This window comes from Hesperophylax consimilis, chromosome 1, assembly GCF_061612785.1.
Source record: "Hesperophylax consimilis isolate HC1 chromosome 1, BYU_Hcon_1.0, whole genome shotgun sequence".
In the NCBI taxonomy this organism is placed as follows: domain Eukaryota; kingdom Metazoa; phylum Arthropoda; class Insecta; order Trichoptera; family Limnephilidae; genus Hesperophylax; species Hesperophylax consimilis.
Window position 1 is genome coordinate 42,506,343 of NC_142836.1, and position 27,935 is coordinate 42,534,277.

Consider the following 27,935-nt stretch of genomic DNA (forward strand, 5'->3'; position numbering starts at 1 on the left):
ACGGTTTTACATTAGCGGTTTTAATTTGGAATGCTGTGAAATACCTACCGGGCGTTCATAAAATTCAATTAACCCAAACTTGGCCTCAGAAGAGCCCTCCTTCTCTCTTCCAACCATAAATTTTGAAAAATTGAGAAACATCTTGCCAATCTCATTCATACTGACCCAAATATAACATTTCCAGACTGTAGTATTGATACTGACAATAATATAGCAACATTCCAAGTCACCACAGAGAACGAAATAATATCAATTATAAACGGTATGCAAGGAGGTTCTGCCCCGGGTTTGATGGAATAACAGTTAATATTTTAAAAAATATTAAAAATCAAATTTCTAAACCGTTAAAACACATAATAAATGTAAGTTTCCAAAGCGGAGTGTTTCCATCAATCTACAAACAAACTACCATTACTCCAATATTTAAATCTGGTAACCCAGAAGAAGTTAGCAATTACCGACCCATATCAGTAATCTCGAACATAGCGAAAATTTTTGAAAAGATAGTTAAAAAAAGGATAAACCAATTTGTAAAATGTAATAAATTAATTAATGAAAATCAGTTCGGTTTTATGGAAGGTAGAAGCACTCAGGATGCAATTGCAAAATTAACTAGTCTTGTTCATAATTCATTAGATAAATCATTAAAATGCATTGGAATCTTCATAGATCTTAAAAAAGCTTTTGATAGCATATCACACGACAAACTTATAAGTAAATTAAGAAACATTGGATTAAGTGGTACAGCTATAGAATGGATAAAAAGCTACCTTTTCAAACGCCCTCAAGTCGTAAAAATCAACGATGTACTTAGTCAACAAAAAACAAGTCACTTCGGCATACCTCAAGGTACAGTTCTGGGACCGTTACTGTTTATCATTTATGTAAATGACATATTCAATCAAAGATTAAATGGAAAAATAATATCTTATGCTGATGACACTGTCATAATAATTGAAGGTACCGATTGGAATAATGTTAATAACTTAGCAAATACTGATATTAATATACTGAAAAATTGGTTCGATAAAAACCTCCTCTCATTAAATACTGAAAAAACAAAATGTATCCCATTCTCTATCAACAAATTTAAATCAATACCAGAATTAAAAATTATAATACATCAACTTAAATGTAACAGAACTAATTGCAATCAAGAATGTTCTATACTTAGTCTAACTTCTGAAATTAAATATCTTGGTATATATATAGATTAGTGATGCAACGGAAGTGTCTTAACGGAAGCAGAAACGGAAACAGATGTCAAAAGTAAATCTTAGCGGAAGCGGAAGCGGAAACGGAAGCGGAAACGGAAGTGTTAATACTATGAAGAAAAAGCACAATTTTGTTTTTAAGATTTGTTTAATTAAATTTATATTTTGTACTTTTAGTACTCGAAATTAAACAGTGGTAAATTATATTTTATAAAAATTAATTTGGCTGCTTTTTCACCTTTGAGCCTGTTTCGGTGTTCTTCATATATTAAACCAGCTGCACTAAATAATTGCTCACTGGCTACACTGCTGGGGGAGCTGATAAGTATTGGCGAACTATTGGTAACAGATGGGGGTATTTGTGCGCATTTACTTTCCACCACATAAGGGGATCCTCATTGAGAGGTAGTCTCTTCTCTTCCTTGTACTCACGAACATGTGACACTTAACATCGATTCCAATATTTGTAATGATGATGATGATTTTGAAGTAGAAGGCTGCACTTCGATATCTTCATCTTCATTCGCAAATTGAGTTCGGCTTCTTTTGGGGGAAGGTACACGGTCATCATCTTGCATGGAATTGGGTTGTCTGGTTCTAAATGTAATATTGTTAATCATAATCGTTGCATTAAGTAATTTAGATTTAACCTGCTCTGTAATGATGCTGGTAAAAAAATTAGATTTATATCCCGGATCCAAATAAGTCGCGATAGTGTATGGTGCGGTGATACGCAGAATGCAGAATCATAAATAAACCCAGTGTTGCCAAAATACATAAACTATAAACAAACTAACTCGTTGCGACACGTTTGTATCGTTTGTGTCCCGCCCCCTGTCCAGTCGTCCCCGCGCCCCCCGCCTCCGCGCTCCACGCTGTATTCTCCGTTTAGAGTTCTGTTATAAAGTTTGCGGAACCAGAAACGGAAACGGAAGTGAAAAACTTGCGGAACTTCTGCAGAAGCGGAAGCGGAAGCAGAGCTCTGTTGCATCACTAATATAGATCAACATTTTAAATGGAAAAAACAAATTTGTGAACTTGTAAAAAGAATTAGAAAATGTATTTATATATTTATAAGACTTAGAAATATTCTTAGACTAGAAAACCTAAAAAGAGTGTACTATGCAATTGTACAATCTATATTACAATATGGTATTATTGGCTGGGGAGGAACTTATAACAATATATTAAATCCACTTAAAATAGTTCAAAGATTGATAATTAAAGTAATATTGAAAAAACCATCCAAATTTTCTACTGAGATTCTCTTTTCAATATTCAATGTACCCACAATAGACAATATATATAAAAAATATTCAATTCTACAAATTTATAAAGAAATACAGTTAAATAACTTACAATTCAATTCATCAGCAAGATATCAAAAAACTATCAAAATCCCAAAACTTAATACAAAGCACACACAAAATACCTATCTCTATCTAGGTATAACATATTTTAACATCCTTCCATTATATCTAAAAAATATTGAAGATATTCAGGAATTTAAAATAAAATTAAAAAATTACCTAAAACTACTATAAAAGTCCATATCTTACTCTTATTATTATTTCCTTCAAATCTTGAAACTGTATTATTGATAAATCTTGCCTATTTCTTACTTATCCCTTTGGTTTTGCAAATATATTATTTACTTACTTACATGATTCCATATAATTGAGCTAGATTTCACTCACCAAACACAAGAGCCTCGTCTCTTTATGGTGAGGAAAAGCTATTATTATTTACCTTGATAACACTGTATAATATGTATAATTGTATATCTATTGTAAAAAACATACAAATATTAAATAAAAAAATAAAAAAATAAATGTGCCAACAATAATGAATGCTATTGAATGTGACTAGTAGTGTTAAATCAAGATTAGTATAACCCCCATACTTGTAAATATTATCTCTCCTCTGAAAACTTCACAGAATAAGTTTCAATTTGAAAATGACACTTAAATTCAAAGCAAATTTGAGTACATTGATCTTGATTTTATGGGGACGCACGGACAACCGATATTAGTATAATATATTAAATTCAAAGCAAATTTGAGTACATTGATCCTGATTTTATGGGGACGCACGGACAACCGATATTAGTATAATATATTAAATTCAAAGCAAATTTGAGTACATTGATCCTGATTTTATGGGGACGCACGGACAACCGATATTAGTATAATATATTAAATTCAAAGCAAATTTGAGTACATTGATCCTGATTTTATGGGGACGCACGGACAACCGATATTAGTATAATATATTAAATTCAAAGCGGGATATTAACGGGACATTTAAAATAGTATATGTATTAGAGACACAGTATTCATAAGTACCTACATTGACGAAAGACACACAATATTTTATCTGTACTCATACATTAATTAAATAAAAAAAACAGTTAGTGCAAGAATTTTGTTTAATCATTTACTTGTTGAGTTGAAAATATTTGTCTGAAGGACAAATATCTATAAATGTACAAAAACATTAAAGATAGGTTGTTTCAGAGAATTTGAACAATTCCTCAAATTTCGAAGTTGATTATCAAGTTCTGTGAAGGTTCTATCCAGTTGCTTCACAAAACTGAAATGATGAAAGAACTTGAATAGAATCTTCAAAGAACTTGAAGAATTGTTCAAATCCTGCGAAACAACCCGTCCTAAGTTGTATCCAAATAAAATTGAATCATGTAGTTACCATAATATGAATAACAATCTCATTTTCACAATTAACCCGCCAGTGGGTCTCTGGGACTGTGATTTTCTCGATGATTTTTTTCAATATTATTTAGAAAAGTACATGTTTGTTTTATCATAAAAAAGAGACATTTCAGAAATTCGAGGAAGTTTATTTATTTTCATAGGCCTTATTAAAAATTTAAAAATAAAAACAAACTTAATAAATTCTATACAAATCAGCCTTGGGTAGTATTTAGACATTAGTGATGCCGGTCTCACAGACCGGTTTCGTGCCAATACTCCAAAGCAAGTGCCCGCGTCCCCGTGAGGAGTGGACTGTCGATCGGGGACGCGATCAGGCAGACAAGAACTTGGTATGTAGTAATGTTAATAACCATAATACCATATCATTTTAATGGTAAAATTATTAACAAATAAGTGTTTGATTAATGTTGAATTTCTACTTCTTTCTGTACTAATTTATTACCATTATGTGTTTTAATTTTTATTTATTAATTAAGCACTCTGTTTGTTTTTACGATACAAAAGAAACATACATTGGCAAAATATCCATGGAAATACGATTAACGATATTCTAGTATCTTCTGTCTTTTTCGTTATCGTACAAAATGTTTAAAAAGGAAGATTTTTTTAAATGGCTTTTATGCTCGTTCAAGTGCATACAATCTCTGCCTGGGACGAGTATAGAGTTGGACGATGCTTAACAATGGTAACAGAAATCAGTGGCGTGGATGACAGGCCATGAGCTTTGCAGACATTTCTTACTGTAATTTTGGATAGTGTGAATCTAAAATGTATGTTTGTGTAAGCAATTACCACAGATTGATTTTAAAAAAACCAAGGGAGGAAAAACAAAATTACATTGTTATATTATTGCTACTCCATAACTTGATTAAAGTTCAAATAGACCTGATGTAACTATAAGCAATAAAGATAAATGGCAATCATTTATTTTGAGGACCAACTACTAAGACAATAGACATTAATCAATGATAATGTTTTCCAATCGCACATAAATTGCACTTCTCTCTTGCAATCATTTTTACATCAAAATGATTGCCCAATATTGTCAAATGTATCTTAACTGACCATTTCATTTACTTAACCCGTGGTTTGCACGTAACTCGAATATGAGTCTTTAAAATTTCTTCCGTTGTGAGTGCGAACTCAAATTCGAGTCCTACCTACGTAAGTACCTACTTTTGGATTTCATTGATTGGTTAGAACAGGAATTTCATTCTAAATTATGATTGGTTCAGAGATATGACCTGTTAGATGGAGCATTCTTATTGGCCAATATGTTTGGCCAATAAGAACCAGGATTTTGAAAGTAGATGCCTACAAAATATTAGATTATTTAGTATCTATGCAATCCTTATAATGTCTCTTAACCGTCAAGGAATAAAATTTATTTATTATTATTAATTTTATACTTCTTTCAAATTGTATTCCGTAACATCAGAACATTTTTAAATCTCCGTTTTCATCTAGTTATTTCTACATGTACTAAATTGATGGATTTTACGCACATAAGGTGATTTCTCACGAAAACGGCGCTATATAAACTAGCCAAATATTATTATCAATACATGTAGTAGTGTGGAGTGAAAAAAACTTTTGTTCGAATTTCATATTTCCTATGGGTGCCTTGGTAGTACATTGTAAAGAACACAAAATATCTTCAAATTCTTACTTCATCTTGAGGTGGCGCACTAACCTTAAAGTTTTACTTAAAAGTGTGTTTTTTTTTAGAAATTGCAAGTAGACAAGCACCTCGGTTAGTCCAGTTTAGGCGTGGCAAAATACATTTTATTTTCAGCCAACTAACTTCTGCTTTTTCCACCTGCTCTTTTATACTATCTCGTGATCCAACAGATGTAGTCAATCAGTCACAAATAGACATCAGCGCGGAGCGCACATTCGTTAAATAACCGCGCAAACTCAATTGTAATCGGTTTTTTGATATGCCTACAGCAGGAAAAAATTCATCAAGAAGTACAGCACGTGATGGATACATTTGAGTAAGAATAAAATCTACAAAAGAAATGCCAAAATTTGAAAGAGAATCACAGTTTTATAAAATCCAGGGACCTAACCCGCATTCAGATGATTGGCTGAAGGCTAAAATGTTTACAAAAATGTTCTTATTATTTTTTATATTTTAATGCAGATAATAAAGTTAATAATAATAGTTTTAATTTTTTAAGTTTATCTAAAATCAACTTTTTTTTCTAAATTAAGGTTTCTGCGCCACCCGCAGATCGTATGTGAAAAAAAAAATTTCATTAGCTATTTATCTATAGCAACATTTAGTAATATAGGGTTGTGAAATTATAATTTTTTTTTTGACGTCATTCACTCTGGCCTAACGGGTAGGATATTAATATCTATTGTATTTTTGTATATGTTTAGTATAAGAATATTTATAAATCTTACTTTTATCCAGACTGCGACATAAGCGATGGGCAAAGTGATTAGCTTGAACACAAAATGGATATTTTTCAAATGACTACTCATGCAAACCACGGGTTAACAAAAACTTTGCTAAGGAAGCCAAGTTTAAAATGATTGCTTAGCAGTTGAGGAATACTTTTTTCAGTGGAAATACGTCCTGATACAAATTGAATTGTAATTTTGAAACAAGAGAATACTGTCTATAAACAAATGTAACACAAAGTGTTTCAACATGTTTAGTCTTGAAATTATTAGCGGAATAATCATTATATTTTGTGGACAGGATATATTTGGAAACATTATTGCAGAGGCAGCAAATGAATCATCGCTTATACGTTACAACCAAAATACTGAGCAATCCTTCCTCAATAAATATATAGAAGAAAACTTCAAGAAACCAACATTAATTATCATTTTATGTTCTGAAACGGATTTCATCGGAAATGAACCAAATAATAGAAGTGAGATCAAATTCGCAATTGACTTCAAGCCCAAAATGGAAAAACCCACTTACATTATAAAATATACACATTATGTCCAAACGTACAAGAAAGATTACATGATGAACTTGATGTTTAAGAATTCGGACATCTTGTTTCTTCTAGATAAAAGCCTGGACAAGAGTAAGAATATAAACTTAATTACTCAAAGCTTGACTAATGTTGACCACACCATTTTAGTCATTGACGTCCCAGTTGTGAGATTCAAATTCGGTAGTGAACTGTTGGGATTTTCAGTTTCCGCAGTGAGCAAGCATTACCATTATTGTGGAAAGAAACAGACGGTCAATCAATTTTTCTTGCCCAAGACGAGACAGTCGGCTATCATTACAAAAGCAAAAGATGATCCAAGAAATTGTGAAATTAATGTTCTGTTTATTCTGTATAGCGTTGCGAGCTCAGGCTGGGAGGAGCAGATGGAATTCATTAAAAATCACTATATATTCAAGTTATTTTTAATGATAAACAAGAATTTAAAATTGAAGTTTACGATATCTGCTTTGTCCACTAAAATAGGGTATTATTCTTTTGTTTTCAAAGATGGAGAGGTTACAAAAACTACATATGATTCAACATCACTTCAATTTGTGTTTAATGACAATCATCTGCCAAGTGGAAAACCATACCAGAGCAAACCACTCAGCTCTGATGCATTTACTTTCTTGACAAGTGAGAAGATTGTTTGGGTTATAGTCAACTATACCGAATCATCAACTGTTTGGGGCGAAATCATCAAATGTGTTGTGGCCGTGTTAGGGTTTGCTTTGTTATTTTTTATACTATCATCATTGACTATATATTGCATCAAATCCATAAAGGATATTCGAGAGTTTGATACAAATGTATTTTTGTTAATTTGTTCTATATTTCTGGGAGTGTCGGTGCCGAGACAACCGCAGAATCCTTTGCTTAGAATACTATTCATGGGCTGGATTATTGCCTCTTCTTGGATGACAACATACTACTACTGCGATGTTCTCAATGATTTGACGATACCAGAAATGTATACAATTCAAGATCAGAATGAGTTAATAGATTCCAATATACCAATGCACTTTATCTCTCGAGGCTATGCCGATATTACATTTCTGAATTATAGAACAAAATGGAAACCACAGATATACACATATTTTGAGCAACAAGGAAAAAAAAACTTTAAAAATGAAACATTCTTCCAATACATAGAAAATGTAATTGAGAGTGGAAAACAGAGTGCAATCTTGTTGGACTACAGTACAGCCAGAACAACATTGAATAAGTTTCCTAGAGTCCAATACTACTTCCTGCCAAAAGCGATTGCGACATACCCAGTCAACTTCTATGCTCTCGTGAGCGATAACTTCACAGCAAAGATAAGGAAGATAACCACGGCGCTTGTGGAGGCAGGAGAATTTGATATGTTGCTGAAGGAGTACTACGGAGAAGATAAAAAGATATTTTTACAAGAGGCTGCAGATGTAAACAATAGAATATTTTTCTCTTTATATATTTGTATTGGAGTCTTGTACATATGTTCTATTCTGACCCTTTTGTCAGAAGTATGTCTGGGAGCGCGTGGCTAAGACTGAGTAATTGGGCATGTCGTAAGATACTGATGCTGCAAAGAATGCATCAGCCATCAACTGTGAGGCCGAAACATGAACAGAAGACCACAAGCGAGATGCTATAACATAGAGTCACAGCCAAATACATTCTTTAAACACAAAGTATAAAAATATATAATATTAGTAAATATTAGGGGTATAAATAATTATAAAATAAAAAATAAAAAATCCTCTATTTTTTTATACAATGAAGATGGACATTGGTCAATATTATTGGCATAAATTTGTATCTATTATACTAAATACATATCTATTTAACTAAAATAATATGTCTGTCTGTTTGTGCGCTTAGTTCTTCTAAGCTACACAACGGATTTTCATTTAGAGAATTTCTTCTGGGAGGTTTATATATATATAATACATGCATATTATATTTTTACAAAGTAGAGAAAAGTCGAGAAACGCAGGGTACATGTCAGCTATATACTATATGCAGAGATGTGCAAAATGGGTACCCAAAACCATTTGAAATGCAAAATGGAAATGGGTCAAAACTTTTCCATTTGAAAATGCAAAATGGTTTTTAGAAAAGCATTTCAAATGCAAAATGCAAAATACCTATTTTCAAAATGCATTGAAAATGCAAAATGGTTTCTCAGGTCAATCAAACAGTTTTGTCATTTAATAATGGACATCAATGTAGAACAAACATATTACATGATGGTAAATCAAAAAATGCCACGACTACGGATTATGAACCACAAAAAATTTGCGCGGGACAAATGTTGCCAACGTAAAAACATAGAAACTGCTATCTTACATATAATATTACAGCGTCATGGCCCCATGTTCAGTTTTTGAATCAGTATTTTTTGTAATTGTATCACTCAATTGCCAGGGCTTCTACCAGGGAGCAACTTGACAAATGTAAATTATCTCTCATAGCGAGGTTGACGACCGACTGATATTTGGGGCTTATGAAAAAAAGATGAGTGGAGATAGTAGGAAGAATGTTGCAAAAAAGCATTTAAAATGGAAATGCATTGAGAAAAGCATTTCAAATGCAAAATGCAAAATGGTCATTTAAAATGCAAAATGGAAAATACCCATTTTGCATTTCCATTTGAAATGGATTTATTTGAAATAAAGTACATCTCTGACTATATGTATATAAAGAAGAAAAAAAAGTTTTTCACCCTTTTGAAAGATCACTATGACGCTGATCGCTAACAAAACTTAATTCGTAAACATCAGGGAAAAGCTATACCAATGTATTATTGCCAATATGTAATATGAAATTAATGCTTCATTATCTATTGAGCGATTGGCATTTAAAATTTGAAACAAAAGGTGTCGCTTGTATGTCTTTTTTTGATTTGAAGTCGACATTCAGTCCCGTTTTTAAGACTTTTAAGACATAACGAAGCCAATGGGTTAAGGAGGATTGTGAAATAAAATGATAGGATTAAAAACGAATTCTGATTTCTTTGTGTCATTTGGGTTGGTGAAAAACATAGGATAATAAGTTAATTGTGTTGTAGAGTTTGTCAAAACCATAATAATAATTTTTTATATGTATGAATCATACAAGCTACGCGGACGACATGATCCTCCTAGCTCTGTCGATAAACGGATTAAGATTACTCCTAAACACTTGTGAAGAATATGGAAAACAGCATAATATGATGTACAACCCGAAGAAGACGGAATTGATTGCGTTCCACCACGGAAAAAGTCAAGATACACGTAAGATGCTCCCCGTATACCTTAACGAGGCAAAAATAAATACATGTTCGAACGTGAAATACTTGGGGCACATTATTAATGAAGACCTATCGGCTGATGGCAATATCGAACGACAAATGAGAAGTCTAAGCATAGTGTCTAATATGATTGCCCGCAGATTTTGCAAATGCAGCAATACCGTTAAAAAAATACTGTTCAACGCATTCTGTACTAGCCTGTATACGTGTGAGACATGGTGTCACTACCGAACTTGCTTGATGGAACGACTCCGAATTCAATACAATGACGCCTGTAGAATCATATTTGGATACCGAAGATACAGCAGCGCGTCGACAATGTTCACGGAACTAGACTGAATGGATTTGCCGGCCTGATGAGACACCGGGTCACTGGAGCCAGGATGCGGCTAATGGCCTCCGCCAACACGTTGGTGACCGCAGCCTACCAGCACCAAGCGCCACTCCTGAGTGAGCATTATATCTATTATACAAAAAAAAAATATGTACATCTATATGGGACGTGTGGGATTGCACTAACCTCCCCACATTCTGGAATAAAATATTATAATTATTTATTCAATTAAATGTGTTAACTAATTTACTAGTAGTTCTGTGAAAAATGTATGTTTGTAATTTTATCTTATTTAAAGCGGCCGCTACACTACTCGCTTCGGCGCTTCGACGAAGTCCTCGACGAAGTTAGCCGAAGTCCGAAGTGCGTGCCCACACACTCGTGCAACTTCGCGAGTAGCTCAGTCTCTCGGAGTCCGTGCACTAGGCAACATGGACGTTCAAGTGGCAAATAAAGGATGAAAGTAGATTAAATGCTGTTGAAATGAGATCCCTGAGGCGTATAATAATAATAATAATAATAATTGGATAATTTGTAAAGCGCCGTTTTTGTGAAAAATCACCTCAAGGGCGTATGTGTGGTAAAACCATGTTTGATCGTGTGAGGAATGTGGAGATCCGCAAAGAGTGCAAGGCTGATGTAAGCGTAATGAGTAAGATTAAGTAAGGGACGCTTAGATGGTTTGGGCATGTAGAGCGAATGAGCGAAGATAGGAGTGTGACGGCCGGCATAGTCCAGTGGTAACGCATTGGACTGCCATTCCGAAGGTCGCGGGTTCGAACCCGGCGTGCGCAAATAAATTTTATTTGATTAATTTGTGTTATTTCACAATTAATTAATTAAAATAATATATAGTATATTTGCGGCACGTTCCAGAGTGGAAGATACTACCAGTATCGCCCTGGTGTAAGACCACCATTCAGAATTGAAACGTTGCTCCAAATGGCTTTAGCCGTGTTTAGTGACTAGATCTGAATAGCCAGGTACTTCCCCACCTTCCTCTTTCCCTTCCCCACTTACCTTCAGCCTCACAACATCCCCCAATTGGGGATGCCATAGTCTCACTGGCTCCAGACGGGAGCAGTTGGGACTCTTGTGAGGTATTCACTATAAAAAAAGGAGGATATATGATGCAAATGTGAATGGTAGCAGAAGTCGGGGACGCCCGAGGAAGACATGGCACGATCAAGTGAATCAGATACTCGAGTCGGGCCATGTCAAGAGTCAGAATAATAGAAGAGTATGTATGAGACGATGTATGAATGTGAATGAGGCAAGGAGTGTGTGCCAAGACCGAGTTGTTTGGCGGTCCGTCCTCTCTGCCTACCCCTGCGGGGAAACGGCGTGATGGTTAGTTAGTTATCTTTATAGTCCCTTTCAATTGGGTCCCAAATAACCGCCTCGGATTGGAGTGTTTCTAGAAACAAAAAAATTAGGTCCTGTGACCACAGTGTAGAAGCCATATTTTATTACGTATAGTCACTATGACTCTGCGCACGCACAACCACCAAACACGACGTCTCGAAGCGAACTGAAGTGAACCGAGTAGTGTGGACAGACACTTCGTGTTCGAACTTCGAGTCCTTTGACTCGGGCGCATTTACCGACAACAATCGGAAGTCGGGCCAAGCGAAGCGAAGATGCCCGAAGCGAAGCGAAGTTCGTGCCCACACTATCGTATTAGGTCAACTTCGATCAACTTCGCGAGTAGTGTAGCTGGGCTTTAATAAATCAAAACCAAAATTTACTCTAAATCAGTACTTACATACCTACCTACTTAAAACCAGTGGACTGTTTTTCGAGCAAATGTGCGCTCGACTTTTTACAACCGTATTTGGCGCTGGCGCACATGTGTGTGACTCTAGTGACTGGAGCCTTTTTCGAAGGATTTTTAACCAATATGCTTCGAAAAATGTATAAAGGAAACATTAGAATCGCTTGCACTAATGTCACTGTAGATTCTACTGTTTATTTCATGAATGTAGCCTCTGTGGCAACTTGCGAGATAATTTGTCTATGAATGTCAAAATTTGTTTATGTAAAATGGTGTCGCATTAATGAAAACATTGTGTTAATAAATAAGGTTGTATAAAGGTAATTATTTCTTTGAAAACATCTTTTGATTGCTGTTTTTTGTATAGGGTATTATTCAGGTATATGTAGAAACAATAAAACCACTTACAATATACATATTCTTATAAATACATTTTATAGATTAGATTTTTATAGATTTTTTATAGATTTTTTTAAATATTTTGTTGCTCACATTGAATTTGTTAAAAAGGGAAATTCTGCAATTTAGACGTATATTTAGGCAAATCACCTGAAGGGAGATTAAGTGCCCTAATTATACTTATAGAGAGAGAGAAAACAGATAAATTACTTATTAGCATTGAATAGTTACACTCTTCTCTTGCCATTGCTAGACAGAGACTACAATAGTTTTGTCGTCTACATTAATTTTTTACAACTACACTGTCAAATTTCAATCGTCTGTCCAGTATTATGTGTGACGCCATTGTCGATAGTCCTTTTCTTATGAACTGTCAGTCGGCTAATTGTAAAATATTAGCTTAAAAACAATATAAATTTTATTAAATAAACATTCAAGATAAGATACCGCATGTTCAGCCAACGAGTATAAAAGTGTTCTGAATAAAAAATACAGCATGAATATCATTTTACAGGTAATTGAAAGTTTAGGAAACCATTCCAGCCAAACATTTTTTCAATTAATTTGATGATTGAGACATGTCAGGGCCAGCACGAGGGAGGTGACCTCTGGATGGGGAGCGCCTTCCTTGATGCCCGCATTGTGGTTCAAGCACATAATCAGGCAAATCACCTGGAGGGAGCTGAGGTAGTGCTGGAGGAACTCTGAGGATGACTGCAGCTGGCTGGTCAGGTAGAGGGCCAGCACGGGGGAGGTGACCCCGGGATGGGGAGCGCCGTCCTTGATGCCCACACTGCGGTTCAGGCACATAATCAGGCAAATCACCTGGAGGGAATCGTTAGAACCTTACCAGGGCAGGCTGTGAGGAGTAGCTTTATCATGCTGAGGTAGTGCTGGAGGGACTCTGGGGATGACTGCAGCTGGCTGGACAGGTAGAGGGCCAGCACGGGGGAGGTAACCCCGGGGTGGGGCGCGCCGTCCTTGATGCCTGCACTGCGGTTCAGACACATGCGCAGGTACCTCATCACCTGAAAGGGAGGTCATTTCATTCAAAATAATTACAATGAGATAGTCACATATTTTAGGATTGTTTTGCGTAAATTGTGTTTGTAACAACAGCTGTAGTCATTTTATAAAATCCATCAAACTATATGATCAGTGCTTCTAAAACTAGGAGCATGGGCCCCTTGAGAGTTCCTAAAGCCCCTGGTAGGGAGCTATAAAATACCTCAGCATACTTTTACTTTTCATTTAGATTATTACGAATATTAATTTCGGTTGTGTCTCTGTCTATAACTCCGGTTCAATGAACTCTACAACATTTGCTAGTGATTTATAATTTTTTTATCATTTCCAAAATGAGAGGTGTTTGTTTGGAGAGTTCAGACAGAAATTATTTTAATTGCCATTAAATGGAACTGTTTTGTTGAGAATTCCGACTATTCCCATCGACATATTATGTTTAGATGAGACATGAAGTGAAAAAATTGGTTCCACTTTTTTACCTCCAATTAACTGACAACTGTCCAACTTGACCTTCAACGCTCAAAAAAACTACCAAATTCGGTCCCCGAGCATGATAACACTGCAACACAAGATGTTAGTACGCAATAGCGCCTTTAAGATGTCCCATGATTTTTCACGGGTCTGCACCAGTAATGGTTCTGTTTTTCGTCAGTGAAAGTTAGGAGTTATAATTGGGAATTCTAAATTAGGAATTTATTTAAATCTAAATGGTGAAATAACCACGAGGTTGTATCCTACAGTGAAATTTCGTGTTATTTACAATGTATCACATTAATTAGAGCATGCTGAGTATAGAACTTTTAGGATTTTTTTAAATACAGAATAGCACTGAAGATATAAATAAGCTATCAAAATGTATATAATTGTGGCCCGCCGATAAGTTTAGTGTGTGATGTTGAGATACATACAATGAATAGCGCAGCAGTACTGTGGCATTGCCATTTGAATTATGAATTCTGACGTCACAATACATTTTACCCAAGTTCACTATGAAAGGTCATAACATCGTCATTTTTGGAGATAACGAAAAACTAATTTTAATGTCGTTATTAACTTGTCTAATCCAATATAATATGAACACATTTTCATCAAAAAAAGATTTCATTCAGAAAAACTTTCTTAGTAATAAAAATATATTACAGTCTTAGGGGAATTTACATTAGGTCTCATTCCCAGGTGCACATCACTAGTGATGGTGAAATACCTCGTAATAAGTGTTGGGTGGATAGGGAAGCACATGATTGCCTATCACGAATCTGTGTCTTGAGTTGGAGCTCTCCTTCCTCTTGGAGATGTTGGCCCAGATGTAATCCACCATGGCATGGAAGTCTGGCACGCCCAGCTCGAGTGCAGCCTCCTCCTCCTTTTCGTCGTTCTTGATCACCTTCTGCTCGCTGGCCGTGGGCGTTACGTTCTGGACAACGTCTTCTATCTCACTTGGCCGGGTCACGCCGTATAGGGACTTGAGGGCTTCCATTTTCACTTCGTCTTTCCTGAAAAATGTTATGTTATTAGAAGTTAGCTGTACTATTTAACTAAACATACTAATTTCGGTTGTTGGTGCACGGGTAAGTCAGTAAGTAATGTGAAATATTTCTGCGTAATGGTAACATTATTCAAGTTGAATGAACTTTTAATTTTTAAAATCGGAACTACTTATCATATCATAAAAGCAATACAGATTAAGTAGGTACCAAAATTATTTTATGAATTAATAATTCTTTATTCGAAATGCGCATTTGTATTGTTTACATATTTGACAGATATGTTTAGACGAATTAAAAGAGTGAAGACACGTTACTGAGACAACACGCATGGTTTAACTGAACTAGGTCCAGTGGACATACGTTAGCGGCCCGTTCATATACATATTCTTTGAATGGCTATCCTTTTCGCAAGCTGTGCTACATTTTTTGTTCAATGAGTATGAATATAACGTGTCTTATATTTTTAAATCTCACTGGATAAATGCAGAAATTTTTCAAATTTATTCAAAGGGTAAATTTCTTCTTTTGAAAGGCTGATCCTGATATTTTTTTATAAATACTTTCAGCTTCACAAATCCTGCAATTATAATATCTTGTGATTTAATATAAATATGCACTTTGGTGGTCTTAATTTGACAAGGTCTACTTACGAGTCTCCGCTGGCTAGGAGGAGCAGGTATTTGGAGGCGGGACTGTCTCGAGGGAATAGCACGGATGCATAGCGCGCTGCAACAAACCTCACCATCGCGTCGTCACTGTCCATGTGTCTGGAAGGTGGAAACACTATTAACAAGACGTTTGTGTAAAAAGGAGCTAGAAATGCAATCGCAAATGGTGAAAAAATAATAACAATCTTATCTATGTACATAATTCAAATCCCAGCATGCGCAAATACATAATATTATTTTAATAATTTGGGTTATTTCACAATTTATTAATTTTAAATAAGTGTGGAAGATACTCTCAGTATATTGTCTTAGTGTAAGACCAACATTCAGAATTGAAACGTTCCTTGAAATTACTTTAGCCATGTTTGGTATCCAGATCTGAATAACAAGGTAATTAACCACCTTCCACTTCCTCCTCATCTCCTTTCCCTTTCCAGATGGTTGGAAGCAATTGAGTCTTCTGTGCGGTATTCACATAAAAAATAAAATTATCCCCATCCTTCACTATAAAATGGCTATACATAAATAAACAGATTCACCAGGAATGTATTATTGAAAAGTAGTTACTTTTCCAACAGAGCGACGATAAGATGGGCATTAGCACTGTCCAGCCCAGGAGTGGAATCCTTGTCTACCTCCATGGGAGTAGCGGCACTGGTGCCAGCCAACGAGGTGCTGCTGGTGCCAGCTGCAGATCTGTTGCTGGCCAAGTCTACTTCCATAGGCTCAGACTTGTCCACTAAAACATTCATAATTATTGGCACATAGAATAACAATATCTTAATATGTACATAAAAATTCAGCATGTGTTTGCGCTCGCAACACTAGAAAAGTAGTCAACCGATATCACAGGAAATTTCAAATTTTGTTTTTATTAGTGCCAGAAGTCGAATTAAAGTCGAAGTAATGTGTTTTTTTTTAACTGTAACATTGTGGTATACAGTAGTGAATGGTGGTAGAAGTCGGAGACACCCGAGAAAGACATTAGCAATAGGGAAGCAGTGTGGGGTCGACTAATTTTTTATAAAGGTACTTACACATATCTCCACAATTTTGTGGAAAACAAAATACACAGAATTTCGATGGGGTATGAAGTTACTATGAATCAATGTTTATTTATTCACGCCCCATTTGGACTTTAACATTTTATTACATTACATATACAGTTGATAATTTATTATGTCCACTCTGAAATATTATTATTTTCCAACAAATTTTATTTTTTCTTTATTTATTTACTTATTAATTCATTCACCAAATTTTTTAAGAAATTATAATAAATGCTCACAACTGCTAATAAATCAGTTATTTTTAGTGATTATTTTTCGTTATTTTTAGCAATGGGAAAGGATAAAGACCTAACTCCATGAAAAACAGTCAGTGAGAATAAACTATTGAGGGAAACATGTTTTTTCATATTGTCGCTGGTTGCGCCAATACGCATTATACATTAATTTACACATACATCCCACAGACATATGTACATGCATGTGACCACTGTACTGAGATAATATTGTTGTCCTGTGTCCTACCTTCATTCCATTCCTGCACCTTTCTGTGCACATTGTAGTCAGTCTGTTACAATAACCCGCATAGCTCAATATAAACCGCATCCGCGCGAGATCTTATCTCACTTATTTTATTACATTTTACATCCGCGCCGATCTCGTGCAAAACCGCTACGTGTTCAGTGCCACCGCCGTGATCCCTGAGGAGGATAAACAGGAAGAAAACGAGTGCCCTTTTTCCTAATGGTAGTCCTTCTTTTCATACAACATATTATTGTCTTATCTGCAGTGGTAATTAGGCTAGCATTCAAGGTCCTTCGACAAACATTTTTTGCACTCCTAAAAAACATAACATAACACCTTTTACACACCAATCGCCATAGAGTAAAAAATCACTAACTAACAAATTGATAGTTTTGAGATAATGGGTGTTTTGTGGTTACAATTTTAAATGTCTATTTAAGGATGATAATAAAAGTTTTTTTTATAATTATGGTTTCATTTAATAGTTTTCTAAGTCTTAGATGATAATAATACTACAATCAGATATTTAAATTGCCTAAGTATGTAGCAATATCTTTACCAATATTATTACTTCCCTAAAAGGGAACTCGATGTTACATGTGGGTAGAATAACTGTGTGCACCAGTAATAAAAACTCTATTAACAACTTTAACATTTATTATATAAAATTCTGTTACTACACATATTGCTCTAGGAAGTTAATATTAAGCAAGAGACTCATTATGAAAGGTTTAATTCTCAAGGCGTGTCGAGTTAGATATTCTCGATAGTTGACAAAATGCAAGTCATGACAGTTGAATTTACGAATGGATAAAATGATGCTATAATGAATCTAATGGGCGCCAGCTCGGAATCACTTAATTCTGAACAAAATTTATATAATTAACAGAGTAATCCCTAAGATACTAAAGTATAAAAAATCAATCTCAATTTGGAAGGCATCTTACGTAAGGTCGGCAAGCCTTCACAAACGTCCCGTGTCCCCCGAGTATCTCGCCCTAACTGACGGAACAAATTCCTACGATGCACAGCGCTCTTCAGACTAGTAGTTCGCAAATCAAGACAGCAACTTGAGAATGCTGTCAGCCGCTACGGTAGGAACTCAAAAGCAAGACTGCTACAAGTACATAAAAAGAAAATGTTTCTGATTTTTACAGTACCGGTTTTCTTTCAGTTTAAATTTTAGTGATTTTTGAGCGTCAAGTCACTAAGTGATTTTAGTGTTATTGTTTTTAGAAAGGAGATGATTTTTGCGAAATAAACAAGGGTGTATAATAACTAAAGGTAATTATTAGCAAGTTTATGTACTCAATATGTTTAATTAAGATGGTTGTTAATATAGTAAACAGGTCAAATAATATATTTGAATACAATGTTTATATATGCGATAAATATCCAAGAGGTTTGATGACTTTCGGAAAATAAAATCTAATACTGTTAGTGATATTATACCCATGACATAAATTGATGTAGAGATTTTTCACGCAATTATCGACTTTACCCTTAGAAGCGGGGTTCAAAATTAAGTACTTGATCGAATCTAACTCTTTTTTACCAAAAATGTTAGAGACTTTTCGCTCTACGGCGATGATATATGCTATTTAGAAATATAGGCTAAGATTAGAGGAAAGGTGAGGGCGGCCGTATTAAATTGCCAGGAGACTGTAGAGTAATAATAAGGTTAGTTAAAAAAACCTTCTGAAAATAAATCCTGTCTATGATCTCTTCACATGTTCCAAGTACCAAATAGTTTTTGTACCAAGCAATGTTTTAGAGACTGTTTATTTCGCTTTGCTCCATACTTAAAACCACTTTTTGCCAAGTTTGGAAGCTTGAATATATGTTGAGATAACACAAAGGACTCATTGTAGGTACCTGAAGTAGCAGGCTGGCGGATGGTGAAAGAACCCGCCATGGCCAGGAGCGCCTCACGCAAGGCGAGCCGCAAGTCGGGAGATGAGGTGGGCATCTTGTTGAACAGCTCCTCTAGGGTCTCAAACTGCTTGGTCATTGCGCACGGAGCCTTAGCCACGAGGCGACCTAAAACAAACACATAAATGCATACTGTAATATTCCTTTAAAATGAATGAGTCTAGTTTGGGTGCTTATGTTTGGCTGTTGCTGATGCTTTGTAAATCGTTCCTAGTCAAGCTTTTTATCTCAAATATTTTAATGATTACGACATAAAAACAATGTAGTACTTTTTTGACATTTCCTTTAAACATTACGAGGGTAGTCCCAGAAGTACCCGACCTGACTTATAGATGCCGGTCGTTTTTAGAAAAAAATCCTGTGATCGTAAGTACTAACCTTATACATATAGCTTAAGTTTGAAGCAGCTACGTTGTTTTTGTTTGACAGCCATAAATAGTGAACGCTCTCAGTGAATTTGAACATGGAAAAAATTGGTCATTGTTATGTGATACAATACTTTCATTTGAAAGGTCTCAGTCCAACCAATATCAAGGCCGAGCTAGATTCTACTCTAGAAGAGTCTACTCCTTCATTTGCAAAAATAAAATATTGAGCTACAGAGTTTAAACAAGGCCGTACTAACTGCCAAGACGAACATCTCAGTGGTCGACCAAATGAGGTGACCATGCCAGAACTAGTGAAGAAAATCCACAAAACGGTATTGGATGACGGTCGACTGAAAGTGCGCGAGTTGGCAGACATTGTAGGCATATCAAAAAGTGCTGTACATCGCATATTGACTGAAAATTTGGACATGAGAAAGGCGTGCGAAAATGGGTGCCGCGTTTGCTCACAATGGAGCAAAAACAGCATTGTGAGGATATTTCAATCCAGTGATTGGCGATGTATCGCTGCAATAAACCGATTTGCGTCGATTCATAACCACGGAAGAAACATGGGTCCATCACTTCAAACAAGAGACGAAAGAACAGTCAAAACAATTGACTAAAAGGGGAAAATCGGCTCTAAAGAAGGCGAAGACAGTTCCACCTGCTGGCAAGGTCATGATGTCAGTTATTTGGTGCCAATGGGATAATATTCATTGATTATCTTCAAATGGAAAAACAATCAACGGCGAGTATTATACAAACTTATTGCAGCGTTTAAGTAATGAAATCAAGAACAAATGGCCCATTTGTTTCATCAAGACACCGCACCAGTTCACACCTGTTATCGCGATAACCAATATCTATAAGTTAAAGTTTGAATTCTTTCCTCACGCACCCTATTCGCCAGATATAGCCCCTTCGGATTATTTTCTCTTTCCAAACTTGAGCAAATGGCTCTGTGAAACTATTTGCCAACAATGAAGAGGTGTAGTTTGCTGTTGGTGTATCGAAACTATTGAACATCGCTGGGGAAAGTGTATCAAAATAAATGGAGACTGTTGAGAAATAAAGATAGTTTTTCCCAATATTTTTTTGGTTTTCTTAGTTAGGTCTGGTACTTCCCGTACAATCCTTGTGTGTATCAATTTATTATTTCTATCAGTATGGATTTATTTAAAACGATTTCCATTATATTAAAAGAGAAACATGGTTGCAGCTATTATACAGTTCAGTCAGCAGGTCAGTGAATGAAATAAAGAAATTATTAAGGGTTGAAAAAACCCACCAATGCACGTATAGGCCTGGGCGTGGTGTGCCCACTCGTCTTCCATCTTAGTCAACTTCAGAAGTCCTCCAAGTAACACTGGAGAGATCTGTTTCAGCTGTGTAACATCCCCGCTGCAAACATATTGGCTCCATTAACAAACAAATCTCAGTGCAGGCAATATTTATTTATTTTAATATCAACGGTATAAAATATACCATATACAATAAATTATAAACAGTGACATCAGAAAATATTCAATTAACAGAAACTCTAGATGGATATAAAAAGTTAGAGATACAAGTACATACATGCAAAACTTATAGGTAGACTAGGTTAGATTAGTATTGATTGTAATATATGATAGTATAGATACATGATATAATATATTACAATAGCTAAAATGTATGCATTTATTTTCAGGTTTTGGTTGAAAGTAGGTAAGTGGCAATCAAGCTGTTGGTTCACCGTATTGACTATTATTATTGACCCAAGTTTCCTCAGTTGCCCCAGGCAGTTCATTTTATATACATATTTATTTGACTTTTTACGTAAGTATGAGTAGACTTACATTTTATTGGTCATGATTTAAAAGATATGATATTAAAGCCTTTTTGTACCTAGCTTCTGTGCAGTTAACAATATCATAAACAACAGAGAGAAGTATAAAAAGAAACATAGGTAAATTGGGACAGTATAGCAGGTTGTGATAATTATACAATCAAAATTCTCAAAATTCTTTGACGGTAAACAATTTTTTTTTATTATTTATGCTTACACACAGATAGTTAAAAAGGTAAGTTGAAATGCTATAAGTATGTAAATTAGACAAAAGGATTCGTGATAACTTCAATATGTAGTGGGAACACAGGGGTTAGGTATTTTGAGAATGTTGTGAATTAGACAAACCTTTGGATAGCATTCATTGTGAAATTCAGAGCGAGGGTCTTCAATCGGGGATTAGTGTTTTGAGCAAACAATGATGCGAAAATAACCTGAAATTCAAAAATGTTCACAAATATGTTATGACTAGTCATATTATGACTCGGGACTTAGTCGACCAAGGTTATTGATAAAATATTAATGAGTTACGCCAAAAACAATTATTTATTTTTAGTCAATGAGTTAAAAACGAGACAACAAATTCAATCGATAGTTTACAACTGTTGTAGGAGACAGTGTAAAAATCAATGCTTTTCAAGAAGAACTTCTACTGAGTTCCAGTTTTATTATGTGCGGGTGTGTGAACTGCCATCTATGGCTGCGAGAAGCACTAAGAGAACAGAGCTACTACGACACGAAAGATGGTAAAATAGAAAATCAAAGACGATTATTACTACAAAGGGGTCCCTCTCGAATAGTTATGGTTATAATAAATAGTAGTGTCATAACACGGCCATAGGTGTAGAGAACTCAAACGCACTTATAAAACGCAAAATATGGGTTATGTGAAGATAAATGAATAGGACATTGATATACATGGGGGTTACTCTGTATCTTTCGGGTTAACAAACCAGTAAGTTCGTGGTTTAACCTTTCCTTGCTGGTGCTGTCAACTGAGTGAACATCGTCTCTATTAATAATATATCTCTGTAAATATACTAAACACACAGTTCAAATTTTAGATATTCCTCCGCATTACAATTATGTACTGCATTAAGTAATTACAATATATAAATATTTACCGAGTGTATAGCAGCGGAGGACGAGGAATTATTGAACACCGTAAGGGAAGGAATAATAAGGGATTGTGATGTGGCTGAACCGGCTGCAGGAAAGTGTCAAAAGTTACAGAGTAGGCCCACATATCTCTATTAAACAGAGTGTAATTTAAAATCGAGGCATGCATTTCTCCGGTAACTATCTAGATACCTGTATGCAGTGGGGGTACAGGATAGCAGCTCCCGTGGCCCTGTTGAGGTAATGCAGCAGTTTGAGGCGGATGCGGGTGCAGGAAGGGGCGCGGGGGGCAGGGCCCCCACCTCCCAGAAACAGAGTGTACAGGGGCAGCACCACGCGTCCGCTGTTCCAGTCTACAGAACTACAAAAACATTCTTATAAATACATTAGGTTCCTTGATAAAACAGAAAATTGAAGAATCGTGAAGAAAAAAAAACAAACAACAAACCGAAACTAACCCAACCTAACTTACTATAAACTTCTGTTTTCTCACTGTTCTGTTTTATCCAGTTATTATTGTATAAAACTAGCTTCACTGTGCAGTTTTATATGAGCTCTCAATAATCTTATTGAAAAATTTGGAAAAATCTTATTGATATATTTGGTGTTAATAACTTTGTGAGTTTCAAAAGGCAACTAATTTCAGACCTATATGCTAGTTATTAACACACTATGAGCGGGAATGGTATTTTTCCCCGCGCGGCCGACTGGTGCTTATCGGCGGGACGGGTAAAAATACCCTTTACGCCGGCTCCACTTCAAAGGGGAGGAAGGAAAATTATTATTATTGTTTCCCGTGAGTATTTAATCTAAATGCTTGAAGACATTACAAACTACACACACATATAACAAAAAAAGATAAGCCGTTGTTTCTTCTATGTACACACATACTCTTGCAATAATTAGGCAATTTTATTGTGTTAAATTTCAAAGATTGTTTGTTAGTTGTATTGGGAATATGAGTACCTATTATATTTTTATGATGTGTTATAAATTCATTGGACCTTTACTTTTATGAGATAATCCCAAGGATGTTATTACAATAATCATTTCCTGAATGAGAGATAACACAAAAATTGTTTAGCAATTGGATGTATTCCCGGCACTCGTTACTTGTGAAGATAGAGTGGCGCAATATAATAATATACACTTACTTTAGTTATGATATACAGAGTTACAAAACAGACATGTTTTTTAGTGGAATTTATTTAATTGATATTTTCTTTTACCCTTCAAAAATGTCTTCAGATACTAACAAAAGGGATGAGGATATATTTTTGCGCTAATCGCGAAAAACACCCGCTATAGGCTAGAGTCTATTGTTTGAAGCTCCCGACTACAATGTGTTAACTTGTATTATTTATTAGCTTTAAAAAAGGTCTTGTCTTCATACTTTGATTTACTTTACCATATTATTTTCTGATTACCTTATGAGTAAATTATATTTAGCTATTTTATCCATGTACATGTTACACTTACATACATATACTGTCAACTTACTATGTAAAAGCCCGATAGGGCGTTAATAAATAATAAATAAATAAATAAATAATATTTTTTGTTTAAATAATTTCCATATTATGCTGTCTCTATTGGTTTTATTTTACTATTTAATACTTATGTACAAACTGATTAAATGCAAACTGTCGATTTCCCGAAAATGAATAAATAAATAAATATGTAGATATCTTACTCGATAGTTCACAATGGCAATGATGTAGACGTTGATGCAACGTAATAACGTTGAGAATACTTTTTTTTACATAAAAACTGTAGAATAATTTAACTCCACATCAGGCACTAAGGAAAATAATTTCCCTCAGGGCCTATGTCATCTTTGGGTGTCTTTTTGAGGATAGGATGGAGTGACCTTGGGTCTTGAAGATACCCATGTTGCAGGATGGAGGAAACACAGAAGCCGGCAAATCGTTCCACAACTGTTCAACTTAAAGTTCCGTAGTAAGCCCTCGAAGAGAAGAAAAAGATAGTTTGAAATGGAAATATGTAAATACGAATGTTGGAGGGAGCGGCTCTACAAATGTTAGGAACTTAAAAACTAACGATGGGTTTTTCATAGAATTTGAACAATTCATCAAATTTCAATGTTCATTTTCGGGTTCTGTGAAAGTCCTATTCAAGTTCTGTTAGTGTATCATTATAGGCTAGTTGCTTGACAGAACTGAAATAATAACAGAACTTTAAAAAATCTTTGACAGAACTTAAAAATTAACTTTGAAATTTGAAGAATTGTTCAAATTCTCTTAAACAACCCGTCCTTAGTGTTCAAGAGAAATATATTATAAATCGGTAGAAACTCGGAATATGGGGGCTAAAGAATGAGTCATAGAAATGACCCATTATCATGTGACAAATGTCAATCGTGTACAAATGATGGGCCCACATTTGACGTGCTTCCCGACTATGCACCGGTGCACTAGGTGCCGGGGGGATTAATGAAGCCAGTTTCTCGAAGCATCTTCTATTGAAATACCGCACTTGCAAGAAAATACTTGTTTCAGAGTTCCGCTATTTTAGAAAATAAAAAGATTGTATTTCAGATTACCTTATACCTTGTAAAATAATCTTCTTACGAGACCGAACTTCTAATAAGTGCATTAGAAGCAAGACAAAAGTAGCCGAAGTTACTGTCATAAACCACACAAACAAAGGGATGTTGGGAATAAGTTAATAACGGATAAATTATTCAAGTACCATCTATTAGCTTGGCCGGCAGATGACATAAAAAAAGTGTGAACTTGGATTGTACTTTATTCGCTGGACCAACCTGACAATCCTTCCCAGTCCGACGCTGGCAATGTTGGCAACACTGAACCTAGAATCAGCTGCGGCAACAATGAGCGGCAGGAGGGTATCACTGTCCTCAAGGGCGTCACTGTTCAGGAACTTGACTATGGATTGTTTGGTCTGAAAATATAAGATTAAAAAACATAAAACCTACTGACATAGGAAGGATGAAAGTAGACTGAATGCAGTAGTATGATGTCCCAGACGCATGTTTATGATAAAACTATTCACAGCCAAGTTACCGAGTGGGGATATCCAAAAGGAATGCAAGGCCGATTAACGAGTCGAATGCGGATTGTACACAGGAGACATTTTCTTTTTGGGGATGAAATTGCCAGTAGGTCTCCAGAGACCGCTGGAAAATCATCCGCGCCGAAATTTTTGCGATGCGATTTTACCCTAAACTTCTTCAAAATTTTCATTGTGCGCCAGCTGATTCTATTTTCGTAATAATTTACGAGTTTTTTTGCAAAATTATGTTTTCGTAAATAGTACCGTCATACCTTCTAAATATCCTTAAGGATATATTGGCGCACAGGAGGTTAGTGCTTTGAAAAACTGTATAGAGATCAAAATCAGAATCGCTTGCGCTAATCTAGAAAACATTTTACCCGTGCATCACAAAATTCAATCATCAATCTGGGGAAATGTTTTTTGATATAAAAAATTAAATATATAATAAGTTATATGTATTATCTGGGAAACAGAAAACCGCAAAAAAAATAGTGGTTTTTATTCCAATATTTGAAAAAAACTAATCATGTTAATTTTCGTGCAGTTCTGCGAATTCTCAGCCGATAGTAGGGGGTATTTTGAGGATTTTCAACTATGATGTTCAAGATGTAGACAAGGTCAAGTAAGATAGAGATGTGCACTTAGTTGGTACAAACCTACAAAACATGTACAAACGAAGGGCGGTTATAGGAGAATGGAGTGTCAGGCGAATTAACGACACCCATGAGATGGAAGAAAAAGATGGGGATGCCTCAGGAAGACTTGGAACTTTCAAGCAAATCAAATACTAAAATCAGTTTATGTAAAGGGTTAAAATAAGGAGAGCACCAAGGAGTGAGTGCTATAATAATGTTGCATGGCATTCCATTCTCTTTGCTTATCCAAGCAATGTACTAGAGCGATGTTTAAATGGTTACTACTTTTTATTCAAGGGTTATTCTAAAGGGTTGTCACGGTTTTATCACAATATCGATGGAGCAATTTCAGATGAGTGTATACCTTTTCCAGCTGTGAAGCATCCAGGATATGCTTGTCAGTCAGTCTCTTATAGGCCACCATGGACAGGCCCGGGGGAACTGGGAACTCCGAGCCCGCCTCTTTGTTTCCTGGCAGGGCGCTATAAGAAACCAGTCCACAAATTATTTTATATTATGACGTGTGCATCGATGTAATTATTGAACGGGCATCCATCCCGGTTAGGTAGATAATTTAATATATATTTATGAGAAATACCCATAAGGCAAGAGCAGGAGGTCCAGAGCCAGGCGGACCAGAACCTTGGCTTGCTGCGGCCGGTCCTTCAAGTTCAGAGAGGGAGATTTGTTGCCAAGGTCTCCTAGCACTGGCATCACAAGCAGAAGAATACTGAAAATAAAAAATATTAATTACAAACAAGATAGGTACTTCATTAACTTTTTTACCGCTTTCCCAATGTATATAGAATAACAGCACTATTTGTGAAAAATAGCTTCAACTGATTCAAGCTGATTTTCAGCTTTGTACTTAAAATACTATTTAAATGTGGGATATGATTAAATTAAAATGAATTGCGGCACTTACTCGTCCTGGTGGCTTTGAGGTCTCGATGCAATGGAAGTCAAAAGCCTCGGGATTAGCTCGAGTTGACGATCGGCCGGAAGGCGAGGGAAACCCATGGTTAAATAAATTATTGTAAAATTCTGCAAAGAAAACATGTTATATACATTAGAAATTATAATGAAATTAAAGATGCAATAAAGATCAACCCTATTGTGAACCAGACTGCACAAAACAAATTTGAAACTCAATAGAACATTTTTCTCTTCATAATTACTCAATGTGACATCTATGTATTTATAGCGGCAACTATTTTTAATTGAAATTTGGAATGCTTTTCAAATTGGTATGCTTTCCCATGCTATTATTAATATTTTAATGCTTGAACAAAGCAAATAATTATGTGTAAATATAATAGTTGACTCACAATAACAAAAGACGTGGCCTTCTCATCCTGGTACATGCTGAGAAGGGCGTCCATTGGTAGCTGAACAGTAGAGCGACATCTCACTCTTTTATTAATGTGGACCAATAGCTCCATCACCTTCGTCCTCACCTGAAATAACAAAAGATTGAGGTTATGTGTGTTACAATGAACATGAATAGTATTCCAGGTTAAGAAATCTTATTATGTAAAAGCATATTGCGCAAAGCACTAAATTAAATACATTTCTATGCAGGAATTCAGATATAAATATAGTTATTAAAGT

At 35.4% G+C, this 27,935-nt stretch overlaps 1 protein-coding gene across 1 annotated transcript in view; it reads right to left on the reverse strand.

Moving 5' to 3' along the window:
- Positions 1-27,935, reverse strand: part of LOC149426952 (proteasome-associated protein ECM29 homolog) — a 46,121-nt gene that overhangs the window by 13,838 nt on the left and 4,348 nt on the right. Inside the window, exons 3-15 of the mRNA XM_089634295.1 lie at positions 27,653-27,781; positions 27,250-27,368; positions 26,923-27,054; positions 26,689-26,806; positions 25,436-25,575; positions 22,843-23,011; positions 21,880-21,965; positions 20,992-21,104; positions 19,279-19,443; positions 16,439-16,610; positions 15,854-15,970; positions 14,921-15,209; positions 13,541-13,718 (exon numbers count right to left, since the gene is read on the reverse strand). Coding sequence (XP_089490421.1) covers positions 13,541-13,718; positions 14,921-15,209; positions 15,854-15,970; positions 16,439-16,610; positions 19,279-19,443; positions 20,992-21,104; positions 21,880-21,965; positions 22,843-23,011; positions 25,436-25,575; positions 26,689-26,806; positions 26,923-27,054; positions 27,250-27,368; positions 27,653-27,781 — 1,927 coding nt within the window. The remainder of the gene's footprint in view (positions 1-13,540; positions 13,719-14,920; positions 15,210-15,853; positions 15,971-16,438; positions 16,611-19,278; positions 19,444-20,991; positions 21,105-21,879; positions 21,966-22,842; positions 23,012-25,435; positions 25,576-26,688; positions 26,807-26,922; positions 27,055-27,249; positions 27,369-27,652; positions 27,782-27,935) is intronic.